Source organism: Ceratotherium simum, chromosome 5, assembly GCF_057802395.1.
Source record: "Ceratotherium simum simum isolate JZ-2026a chromosome 5, ASM5780239v1, whole genome shotgun sequence".
Taxonomy (NCBI): Eukaryota; Metazoa; Chordata; class Mammalia; order Perissodactyla; family Rhinocerotidae; genus Ceratotherium; species Ceratotherium simum.
The window spans coordinates 76341556-76354878 of record NC_141904.1 but is presented as its reverse complement, the minus strand read 5'-3'; the positions used below and the strand labels follow the sequence as shown (position 1 = coordinate 76354878).

The 13323-nt window shown below is 37.3% G+C and overlaps 1 protein-coding gene across 9 annotated transcripts in view; it reads right to left on the bottom strand.

The window, feature by feature from the left end:
- Window positions 1–13323, bottom strand: part of CNTN4 (contactin 4) — an 892715-nt gene that overhangs the window by 156609 nt on the left and 722783 nt on the right. For all 9 annotated transcript variants that reach the window (XM_087431362.1, XM_087431364.1, XM_087431363.1 and 6 more), the window contains 2 exons: window positions 2533–2635; window positions 30–214 (listed from right to left, as the gene is read on the bottom strand). In XM_087431362.1, the coding sequence (XP_087287488.1) occupies window positions 30–214; window positions 2533–2635 (288 nt within the window). The remainder of the gene's footprint in view (window positions 1–29; window positions 215–2532; window positions 2636–13323) is intronic.

The following is a 13323-nucleotide window of genomic DNA, read 5'->3' as shown; positions in this document are numbered from 1 at the left end:
CAAATGATAAATTGGAATTACAAACTTACCGTAAAAAGTCAACTGTCCCCTTGCTACATTTTTCCCTCTCGAATTTTCAGCCACACATTCATATAAACCAGCATCCTCCTGCTGAAAATTGGGGATTTCAAGAATTCCATTTGACTTGTGTCTTCTGGCTTTTCTCGCTATTGGCTTCCCATCAGCTCTTCTCCAGATAATGGTTGGTACTGGACTGATAGTAAGAATAAAAAGGAATGAATCAAATTAGAGAAAATTGTTTCTTTTATTTGAACCTATCCTCCCAACAACCTTTTTCTTCTCAGTTCTAAACACAAGCTTGCATTAGACAGTGTTTTCCAAACTTCATTCATTTGTATGTCACTATTATGATTTTAGCTATATCCACATCTCTAATATTATTATATACTTTGTATCTAACTTGTGTCAGTTTCAAGGCTCAGGTGATAAGAAACTGGCAGCTTCCACGTTCTGTCTCTTGGAACACTCTCTATGGAACTTTGCCAACATATACCAGTCCATTAGGAGAGTGGTTTGAGGAAACTTGACTTAAAATAGTGAGATAAGGAAATAAGCAATCTATGGGGTCTTTATGTACTCTCAAGGCATCTATCATCCTACAGCCCTAACTGTTAGAACACATCTTAAATTGCAAGGAGGGCATCATTGAGTCTGCAAATCAATGGTTTAGTGAGCTAACCACAGCTTTTAAGATTGCGGCTTCCTAGCAGGAGATACAATTATTTACTTATTTATTTTTCACAAAAACACACACAGAGAAGTAATTAGACTAAAGATTTGCTAATCTTCTCTGGAAAACCTGAGATGGTATTTAAAAAATTAAAGCCATCTACTCTACCACACTTGTTTTAGAAGAATTTAAGTTCATTATACAGACACTAACTCAAAATGCAGGAAGGGCTCTATCAAAAGAACATTATGGGTGTCTTTACATTTGATGAGAGATACACTTAGTACATGCCTTTACAAATAACTGTACTTAGACAGTCTTTCTGGTCTTTAGTGGGCGATGATGATGTGTTTCAGCAGCTGGATGTGCATACCCAAACATTTCTGTGTAGACTGGAGGAGCCCAATTTGGGTCTTTTGTTTTTATTCTAGTGCCATTCAAGCAGCATGAATAGAGTTTAATTCATAGCCCCTTTGAAGTGTGAACAACGTGAATTTTGCTCTTTCTCCACAGATGATTTTTCAAGGTGTCACCTTGCAGAGTTCAACAAATATATTCCTAACTTATCCAGTTACCTGCTTTCACCTTTTTCCTCAATTGAGTTTCTTAATATATATATTTAAAATAAAAAATGGGACCATATTATACTTTCTGGCAATCTGCTTTTAGTCTCTTAGCAATAAATCATGGGCATTTTCTATGTCTTATATGTTCTTTTACAACTTGACTTTTAATGTCTGTACAGTGTTCAATCCTACAGCCATGTCATAATTTATTTAATGTGCTAAGTTTTCAGGACATAAAAAACAATCATTGTATTGCACCAAAGTAAAGATACTACTGTAGCTTATATGGCCATGAAGTGAAAACATGGGAACCAAAAGAATCCTTCTACTAGAGCTGAAAATAAAATGAAAAAAGTAACACTTTCTTCTATGGTTGCTGTAAAACACAAAAACCATAAGAAAATAGATTACATGCTGATACAGGGGTTGGGCAAAAGTTAGTGTTGTTGCCTTAGCCAACATTTGGGGACAGAAAAAGGACGGGGCGCATTAGCAATGGTTTAGCCCGATAGATGGCGCTGGGTGTAGAAATTCACGTGCATCATTTAAATCCATAGAAGATCCAAATATTCTCATTTCAGATGATAGTTTTTATTGTTTATGCCAAACCTTTTCTGCAGGGTTACTGGCAAAATCTTAACCGATCTGCTTTTCATTTTCTTTATGCCTTCTGACAGATACTGTATGGAAAAGTTAACTGGGTCCCAAGTAGGCTTAGCTAACGATACTCCACAGACTGAATAATAAAGTTGTGAATAATTTTCAGACGAGTCTGTAAAATAAAGACACTCTTAGAGAATATCAGTTCTTACCTATCTCTAGCCATAGTAGAAAGAAGAGACTAGCAATTTAAAAAGAAATTCAAGAAAAGTTTGATGCACCCTCTGTAAACTAGGGCTGGAATGAAAGTCCATATTTTTCCAAATAGTCAGCTTGACTCTACCTCAAATGAAGGCACTGTTTTCCTGTCATCCTGGGTTAGACACTGTGCACACTACAGGTCATAATAACAGAACAAAATACTTTTTCAGAATTGCCCATTCTCCTCTCTTTCTGGCCATGGCAATTGTGGCCGCCAAATCCTCCCCACACCATTACACATTCCCTCCTCGTGGCGAGAGGGCAGAATCAAAGATGCAGACGCAGAATTACAAAGAGAAAGTCTTGACTTGCTTTTCAGTCACCTCAGAAACCATCACTGCAAACCGTGCAAGGAAAATTCTATACCTGCCCAAGCTGAAGAGAGGACAAGGAGGGAGAGAAACCAGAACTTACTTTCCTAAGGCAAAGCATTCCAGCTTCACTGTTGTTCCTTTTGCAGTGGGGACCGTTTCTGGGAACTGCACTTCTATTTTTGGCTCATATTCGCCCATCACCCCTGTGAATAAACAAAGGAGCTAAGTCTTGGAGATTCTTTGAAAATGTACATAAATGTTTATTGGTCAATGTAGGATGCTCCTATACATCAGTATGTGCACGATTAATTCTTTCATTTAAAGTAGGTCCTGGGCCGGCCCTGTGGCTTGGTGGTTAAGTGCGCGCGCTGCGATGCTGGCGGCCCGGGTTCGGATCCCGGGTGCGCATCGAGGCACCACTTCTCTGTCCATCCTGAGGCCGAGTCCCACATACAGCAACTAGAAGGGTGTGCAGCTGTGACATACAACTATCTACTGTGGCTTTGGGGGCAAAAAATAAATAAAATCTTTAAAAAAAAAAAATAAATAAAAATAAAAAAAATAAAGTAGGTCCTATCTCTAACAGCCGTGAATTGTGGCTCCTCTCCCAGCTACTGCTAGAGGAAAATTTGTATCACAGCACCACACCATCTGCCTAGGATTAAATTCTCCGTCTATATAACCTCACTTTTCAGAAATACTTTTTTTTTAGGTAATCATGGAAAAAAAAAAAGAAAAGAGGAAGGGGGATAAAGTCCTAGTCACCAGGAAAATTAAATAAATTATCTTTTTAGAAACATACTACAGAAAAATTTAGAATATTTAAAAAAATGCTTGCATGCTTTATTATGTCTACATAAGAAAAAAAATTCTGAGTAATCTATTTGTGGCCACAAATTACTTTATCTTTTATTTCCAAGGCCAATTGGAACTAACCATAAAGTAGTACATGCAAGGTAACATCAAAGGCCAATATTTTCATTATATTCTGAACCAATGTAAAAAGAATAATAGGAAGCAAGTATAGAAAACAACCTTTAAGTTATATCTACCTTGCCAATGGCATGCTTACCTTGAAGGACATCCTCTCCCACTTTCCCATACCCAGGAAATGACTACACAACTACCGCCCAGGTAAGACAACCTAACAAGCCAAGTCCATGCTTTAAACTAAATACTTATCAATTATTTCTTATCAATTCATTCTTGACCCCATCTACCACTGCTCTAATTGTTTTAACACATTTATTTCTTTCTATTCAACTTCTAATCATTTTCCATGGTCTCTGATTCAACTGTGTCAATATAAAGTTTGGAATTATCTAGGGTACTAAAAAATAATAGGATCCTCCCTTTTCTTTCTCCTTTAGGCTTCATTTAGTTAGAGAAAAAGAGATGGAAGGATTCAGAAGAAAAGGTTAAAAGCAAGGAATGGATGGAGACAGGAACAATGACAAAGAGAAGTGATTCCGAAGTGATCCTTTCCACTGCAGCTTCAGAGTTTGGGAAGCGTCAGGGGATTTCCTCAGTGTGGGGGGGAAAAAAAAAAATCAACACTAAGTGTCAGATGCCATAACAGTCTAGCTAAGTTTACTATGAGGTATGTCGTCAGAAGTGCAAAGATGAATATAGTTGTTTGTTTATTTCCTTTCATAAATGACAGGGAGGATTGGATTTGGTAGGGACCTTTGAGATAATCTAGTTCAGCATTCCTAATCTTGGCATTCGTGGATGCACACTTTAGTACAGAGAGGTCCATAGCTAGCAACCTATTCTTGAAGGGACCTTAACTTCTCCCAAATTAAAATCACAGTTCTCATCTATCCCTTCCTTTCACAAGCAAGGCTGTAATCTCAAAGGGGTTAAACAGTTTGTTTTTAGTCTCAAAAAACTAGTTAGTGTTCAAGGTTGCAACTCGGGTGCCTGATTCCTCGTCTCAGTCTTTTACTACAGCCTCTCACCATTGCAATGAATAACACTACAAAAGTAGATTCAAATACAATAAATCCATGCTTGACACGTTCAGATACAAAACGATTCTTCCCTTTTTGGCCAATCTCTGAGTTCTCTTGCACTTAAGTTTGGGTTTGCCTTCCTTTGAGCATTTGCCACAAAGCTGGACCAGTAAAGAAGCAACTCTTGCTAACGGCGGCATCCACACACAGCGGCTGAACTCGCTAACACACAGCCCATGCAGTTGACTCATCGTGCCATAAACAGCAGTAGGGTGATGCTGAGCGCAGGCACAAGTTAACACGTTTTAAAGCTGCGTGTGTGGCTGTGAACTACGAGGGCTGTGTTAATTAAAAAAAGAACTGCCTTGAGAGAGAGCTCTTTTGTCCTCCCAGGAAATCAAGACAATCTGCACTGCAGTGTATCATGTGTGAGAGAGATGACGATAAGGTTAAAATACAAGGGGCAAGGCTGTCTTAGCAGTGATCAGGTTTCCCCCTGCTTTCTCTTTCTAATAACATTACATATAAATTGAGTTTCTTTAAGCCAGCTCTGAACAATACGTTAAGGCAAATAAATCTCACACAGCCGTGTCCCGAGCAACTGAAATATTACTGCTGTGCGGAGACTCAGTGTCCCAAATCCCCTGAACTGGTATCTCCTCATCCTAAAATCCTACCTACTAAGGTCCAGACTCAAGGTTCACTTCTCTAGGGTCCTTTACCCGTCTCCTCTGTACGCCCTACACTCTAGGCCACAGTGGTCTTTAAATGATCAGAAAGTAGCAAAACCTCTTTTGCCTCAGTTCTCACTGTTCCCCATGACTTCTTAAAAAAAAAAAACACCAATTTATTGAGTTATAATTTATATACAAAAAAATTGACCAATTTTAAGTGTACAATTCAATGATTTTTAGTAAATTTACCAAGTTTTGCAATCATCATAATTCAGTTTTAGAACATTTCTATCATCTGACAAAGATCCCTCATGCCTGTTTATACTTAAGCCCCAGAAATAGTCCCAGCCCCAGGTAACCACTAATCTGCTTTCTGTCTCTACAGATTTACCTTCTCTGGACATTTCATATAAATGAAATCATTCAATATGTGGTCTTTTGAGACTGGCTTCTTTCACTTGGCATAATGTTATCAAGGTTCATCCATGTTCTAGCATGTATCAGTAGTTCATTACTTTTTATTGCTGAATAGTATTCCATTATACAGAGGTTCCACATTTTTTTATCTATTCACTGGTTGTGTTAGTCTCCTACGAATGCCGTAACAAAGTGATACAAATTGAGTGGTTTAAAGCAAAATAAATTTATTCTCTCACAGTTCTAGAGGCTAGAAATCATAAATGAAGGTGTCAACAGCACTATGCTCCCTCTGAGATTCTGGGTAGAATCATTTCTTGCCTCTTCCTAGCTTTTGTTCGTGGCCATCAATCTTTGGTATTCCTTGGCTTGCAGTTGTGTCACTCCAATCTCTACCTTGTCATCATGTGACATTCTCTCTGTCTGTCTTCCTATTGTTTTCTTTTAAGGACATCAGTCATATTGGATTAAAGATCCACCCTACTCCAATATGACCTCATTTAAACTAATTACATCTGTAGACACCCTATTTCCAAATAAGGTCATATTCCGAGATACCTGGGGTTAGGACTTCAACATATCTTTTGGGGGGACACAATTCAACCCATAGTACCAGTTGATGGGCATTTAGGTTGCTTCCACTTTGGGCTATAAAGAACAATGTTTCTAGCATGCAAGTGTTTGTGTGGACATGTTTCATTCTGTTCCCCACGACTTTTACATAGATGATTCTTCTGTTGCTTCATGTCTCAGCTCAAATGATGCCTCCTTGGAGAAATGTTTTCTGGTCACCCTATCTAAAAAAGGTCCCTACTGTTATTCTCTATTAACATCTCATTTTCTTTATGTTAATTATCACAGTTTATAATTCTCTAGTTTGTTCATGTTAGAATGAAACGTGTTTAGATTGTAAAATGCATGACATCAAGTAATGTGTCTGTCTTTTTCACACATCATCTCTGGCTTCTATTGCTGTTTCCTCACTTAATAGGTGCTAAGTAAAAAACTACTGCCATAAAACATTTAACATATAAACTTCTTGGTACCTCTGGAATAGCATTACTGTTTTCCATCATCTTGACAGCAATTTATATACATGTCATTTCTTCTGTTGTACTTTCACTTCCTTGAGGAATGGAAATACTTCTGATTTTTTCTGTACCCCTCACAAATCTCAGCTCAGCACCAGGCATATGGGAAAAAATTGTGATGAGCACAAATTTGTGGAAAGGAGGAAAAGACATAGGAATGTGGGCCTTTACACTGTGACACATAATAGCCCTTAAGTCAAACATGTACTTCTTTCCAGGCATGGAAGTCATTTATTAAGTATCATCATTGCTCTTTATATGAATTCATTCACTTAAGATCATGTTTTTCTAAAATGAGCTGTGTAGATTGTTTATGGGGTCACATGGAGGGATTTCTGAGTTGATACACAATGATCTATATTTATGGCTATAGGAATGTAACAGAGTTATCAGTAATAATACAGATTGATCTGTATTTATAGTAGTAGTTATAAGACATAAAGATATGGATCAGAGATGGTTTAGTATGGTTTTCACTGCTATTTAAAGAATTTTTATTATATATAAAGATTGTCTTAGTATTAAAGTCATAAAAAATGAAGGAAGCAATTTTCTTTAACTATATTATGAACATTTTTTGGAACACCTGTGAACTGGTCCATTTAATTTGGTTACATCTGGCACAGGCTACGTTTTTATTTGACTATTTCTCTCATTTTATCTATTTTGGCCTTTACTTTCTACATTAAATTTTAAAAGCTGTTGCCTTTTTTATTTTTTAAGAAACAAAAGGCCCCTTAAAACAAGAGTGCATTTTTCAAGTCATTCTTCTGACCACCTGTACACTTTTGAACTTAATTGGTCTACAGCTGCTCTGGTGATTTACAGAATGATTAGGCAAAAAGAGTGAGGCCATTAATGGAATTGCTCCAGAACCCTTTTTTCATCTTCAAACTATTCAAAAAGGTGGGAAGATATAAAGGCCTAGCTGTGTCTACACAACAAGGTAAGGTAGAAATAAAAAGTGCAGATAACATAGTCAAGATCAACCAGGATATGTAATCTCAGCAACGTTCCCTTTCTCCTGCATGATATATGTGATTTGCCTATAGACACAACTCTTAATTCCAATTCTAAATAGAGACACCTATATCTATAATTTTAAACAGAAAGTAAAAAAAAGTCTTAATTCATTAAAATGCATTGTCATTGTTTTCTATTTTTCGGAGTAAGAGAGCCACCATAACAATAGTGAAAGCTACAGCACTTTAAATTCCGTACATCAAAGTCCTCAGAAGTCAGGGGCTTAGCTATATTTACAGTCAATGAATTAATTCAATAAGTATTCATTTAACACCAATCATATGCTATGCACTGTGCCTAGAAATGGGGGCACAGTGTGGATAACACAGTCCTGATGGTTATCTTTATGACATTTGTAGGCTATTCTCTCAGTGCATTGCATAGCAATGTGGGATATGCAGGCAATGATTGTTTATTGAATAACTGCAAGTATTAATATCCAGAGGAAGACATGGCTAGAAATTCCTACGTGGTTTTTCTAAACCAGTGGTTCTCAAACTTTATATCACCTGGAGGGCTTGAGTTTCTGACTTAGTAAATTGAGATGGAGCCCAAGAATTTGCATTTCTAACAAGTTCCCAGATGATGTTAATGCTGCTGGTCAAGGGAAAACACTTTAAGAACTTCTGTAGTAACCAGAAGATGTTAAGCCAAAGCATGAAGTTCCACCTAACATTAACAGACGTCTGCTATGAGCTAGTCATTGGGAGAGTGCTAGTAATGGAGCCCACCAGCGACAATGCCCATCAAGATCCTGGATTCTGTAGATGACCTTGTGGCAACTATTGTTCCCCTTTCAAAACCTGGAAAATTATTAAGGCTGATGCTGATGTCTGTAAGAACAAAGAATTTCACAAAATAACTGGCAAATAACAGAATATAAAAGAGAAATCAGCCACACACCACGCTTGTTTAACTACAATTTGCAGAGTGCTGTGTTGGCAGAGGAGGCCAGTTTGCAGAGTTGCGTGCCATAAGATTTTACCAACACCTGCCTTAGCTGGAATCTGTGCTTGCTAAATTAAACCACAGAAGGGACTTTTATCAACTCCCACAGAGTGGGATTTTCTACTGAAAAAAAATTGCGAAAATTGTCTTATGAAAAGTTCCCACATTGACTTTCTTGAGGAATAAGTCATATGATGTATATTCCATTAATCTAAAAATGTTTGGAAATATCTGATTAGTCACACAAATTCCCTTGGCTGAGTTTATCATTTTGCCCTTTTAAAAAAGGCTTGTTTTGCCCTGGGTTGAAGCAGACATTGTGGAACCTACTGGAAGGTGAATTCCCATTGAGTCTGAGGCAACAACTATCCAATCAAGAACCTCCCCAGTGCTGGAGAGGAGTAAGGAACCTGAAGGTTGTATATTACCTCGTATACTTTGGGTTTTAATCTGACCTCAGAAACCTGTGGGATATGAAAATAAACCCCATTATTTGACCTCAATCAAACCTACATCTCGTTCCTTCCTTCTCAATAATTAAAGAGCAGAGATAACCTGAGTTATTACAGAAGGCAGTCTCCTATAAAGGTAGAGTGACTGTGTATCTCTGCTTGTCTGGGACAGTCCTGGTTTATGTGATGTCCTGAAGTAGTTTGCTAATAGTTTGCAGTTTGGGCAATTAATTATAAGGTCATCTTCTTTTAGGTGAAAGAAAGCCAACTTTTGTCTTCTTTTGAGGAAGTACTTGTATATTCATCTTAATAAATGTTCTTCATATTGTGTTGAACTAAACACTCTTTCTCTCCCTCTAATTTGTACATGCTGGTCCTAGTTCAAGTCTTTGGATCCACAAAGAACAAGTCTTTTGATGGACAGTTTTTAGATATTTAAAGATATTATCATGTTGTCAGGGATTGGCCAAGTTTTTCTGTAAACGGACAGATAGCAACGATTTCATTTAGGTTTTGTGAGCCATACAGTTTCTGTTATGACTCAACTCTGCCATTGTATCTGGAGACTAGCCCTAGACAATATGTAAACAAATGGATGTGGCTATGTTCCAATAACACTTTATTTACAAAAATGGTGGTGGGCTGTATTTGGCCTACCAGCCCTAGTTGGCTGACCCCTGGCTTAAAGGAAATGGGGAAGATAGCAAAACTTGAGAGAATCAATAGAATCAACAGACAAACTATTAGAACTAACAAGAGATTTCAGCAAGCTTGCCAGATGTTGAATCACTACAAGAATAATAGCATTTCCATACCTCAGCAATAACTAATTAGAGAATGTGATTAAAAATAAGCTACCATTTACAATAGCAGCAAAAATTACAGAGGATCTAGGAATTAACCAAAAATATCCAACATTTCTATGGAGAAAAATTTTAAACTTTATTTACAAAAAAGCCCAGGGGCAGTATTGGCCTGAAGGAGGGAGTTTGCCATCCGGTTTAAACAAATACTGTACCCCCTGCCTGGGAATTCTTTTCTTCTCTCTTAGATTGGCCAACTCTTTATAGAAGCTTGGGCTGATTCGCCAAGCCAGGCCAGGTTTCCTCACCCCCAGGCTGTGACTGTGTGTATAATCTCACTGGTCCTTGATTTTAGCACAACTGAAATTTAAATGAACTTGCTTTAATTCTCTATTCTCCCCAATACGGCCCCACTCCTGCCTCAGATTGCATTTAGGTTCCTCAGCCAGACTATAATCTGTGAGGACATAGAAAGACTTTTGCATCTGTAGTGACAAATATACAACAGATACTAAATGAATATTTGTTAGTTAAATGCATGATCAAATGAATGCCCCAAGTCACCTCTATTCTAGGCTGGACACCTCTACTTCCCTCTTTCATTTCAAATCCCTCTGTAAATGTGTTTTTGGAACTCAATTCAATAATTCTGATAAAGAATGAAACTTTAGACCCTTCACTAATTTGGAGTTCTCTAAGACTGTAGGTTCCCAGGGGCTGAGAGCACATCTTTTTTCTCATAGTGTATAACACATAATGAGTACTTAACAGATGCTTCCTAACTGACTAGCTAAATGACCATTCAAGACCTTTGGTCCCCATGGACCTGAGATAGAAATGACTGTACTGGAGGTCTAAAGCTGACTGCCAAGTTCCTGAGCATGTCAAGCCTTCAAAATACCCAGAGCCATTAAGACACTATTAAATCAGATTAGCAATGACAGTTTAGCCAAATATCTCACATCCTTTAGTCATTTAGATGTTCTTCTCCTAAAACATGTTTTACACTCACAGATCCTCAACCATGATGATGTTAGAAAATTAAAAACAAGATATGATTGCTGTGACAAAGCCACACAAAAGTTGCAATTAGAAGTGAGAGTAAAATAAAGCAAAGTGTTTTGGTGTAAACTCTAGATCTTAAGTAATACAAAATTACGTCTAAGTGAAGGGCATATCTCCACCCGTTGCCAGGCAGAAGTTACATCCTTGCCAGTCTAAATGCTAGGCCATCAATAAAAAGTTGTAGATCTAGTTTACAATCAAAAAGAGATCCTCTTAATGAATGGGTTTTTTAATCCGATGACTAGGTTAATTAAGTGGCCTACAAATAAAGCTGATCTGTTCATGAAGCCATATAGTGGTTGTTAATGCTCCCTTGAGGATCTAATCCAGTTTGGGGCAATATTAGGAAAGTTGACTCTGAACAGATGGCAGTATCATAAAGGAGGATACATTACAATGTATCAGTATGACAGATATTCTAGATAGTCTAGTTTTTCCCTTTCCATATTTTAGTCTTTGGGCTTTGGTCATAAATTTGGAACTTTGAGGGGGATGTAGTCTTCTGAGCCACTAGGAGGTCTAATAGTCACAGAGGTGAAGCCTCACAAAATGGCCTATTGTGGCCTGAAAGAGTAGACACACTTACTTTTGTGCTAGGATTGGTTATTAGCACTGGAAAGAAATCCAATCCAATGAACAGCATCTGTCTGTTAAGTAGTGTTTGATACTATCTGGCCTGTGCAAATGTTAAGATTGGAGTAAATTAAGGTAGAGAGTTGTGACTAGAATCCTAGAAGACAACTAGGAGGAACCTTATGTGTAACACTGTAAATCACTCATTTTTATAGTGAAGAAAACGGAGGACCAAAAAAATAGCTTGATTTGTTTTGCGAGTTATGGTAGATCTGGGACTACACTCCAGATTCCTATGACTTTCTTCTTCTTGAATTTTAGTCTTGCCTTCTTTGTACTGCATCCTAGGTGAGGCCACAGCAAATAAGACAAAGTTGGTACCAATCAGGAACATTCTCAACCCCATGTTTAGCACATCTATTTCTGTCTCACTTTGGGCTGCTCTGAAACCACAGGATGCTGAGGTTATCAGCTGATCTCTTCTCCACTAGGTTAAAGCTTGATTTAAGGCAGGAAGATTAAATGCTTCAGTGCTGACCTTATTCAATGTTTTCATGGCTAAATAAAATTCGGCTGAGAAAAATGAGTGAGGACTTAGAAAAATATGGTCATTTTGTTTATATTTGGGAACATAAATTTTAAATAATTTAACTTTATATTGAAGTTAATTTACATTCAGAAAAGTGAAGTTTACATTTTAACTTCTAAAGACAATATATCTAGTGTATACAAACATATGTATACTTATACTCACATCCTAGATATATATGCTTATCAATGTATACAAACAGGAGGATGGAGGAGAGAAAGGGAGAGAGGTCGAGAGACAGAGACATAGACAAAGAGATAGAGACAGATGGAGAGACAGAAAGAGAGAGAGAATTTGAAACTCTAAGATAGGATAAATCCTTTGTTCCCTGTTCCCTAGTATCTCTTATATTTGGACTTCTAATTAGGGACAATATTCAAAAATATTTAACAACCAATGTGCAAAGCATGGACCCAACAGACAGACACTGGCTGTAAACTTCGCCACATCTGTCTTGGTTCTAATAAGCAAAACAAAGAACTGCCAAACCAATCCCCGGCCAGGCTCAAAGAAAACAGAAAAAAAGGCAAAGGTCTTACAATAACTTTTCATGTGCAGTTCTGTACCTGTGTATGTAATGTGCATAAACAACCTCACAGACATGATCTCATTTCCCCAAGACTGTCCTAATCTTTGCTCATTCTTTTTGTCTTTAGCCATTTTAGAGCAAGTTAGGGGTAGTGACTAAAAACAGATAAACAGCCATATGATTATCATCTAAACCTACGATTTCTCTTGTAGTTATGCTGTATGAGTGGTCTATTGCCTTCATTTACGGAAATTTCAGTACAATACTTTGAGATCTGTGTAGGAAGCACATAATAGAGTAAGCTCATCATCATTAATAACCAGCAATTGGGCTAATATTGATCCATGTAGTACTTTAGTACCTGTGGTAAAAATAATTATGATATATTTTTCTCAATGAAATCTTTTTCTTTCATGGTACCTGAGCAACAGGTGCACATTTCCACATAACAAGTTATATTACTTTTTTCAAAGCAGATTTAAAAATATCTAGATAAATAAACATATTTAAACTCGGATATAAAATTCTCTCACATTTGTCTAGCAACTCTCAGTTTTATAGTTCCTACAGGTGAATACCACAAATAACATACAGTTATTTAGGAGAATTTCCAATATAAAATTTTCAAAAATCATAATGGAAAAGAAATAAAGTAAATATGTAGATCTAGAGCCCCCAAACAGCTTTTCTGAACCTCAGTTAAATAGCATGGTGACTGAGGATCAAGAATTTGTTCCTGATGCTGTCTTGAGTTACTTCTCTGGTCCTCAGT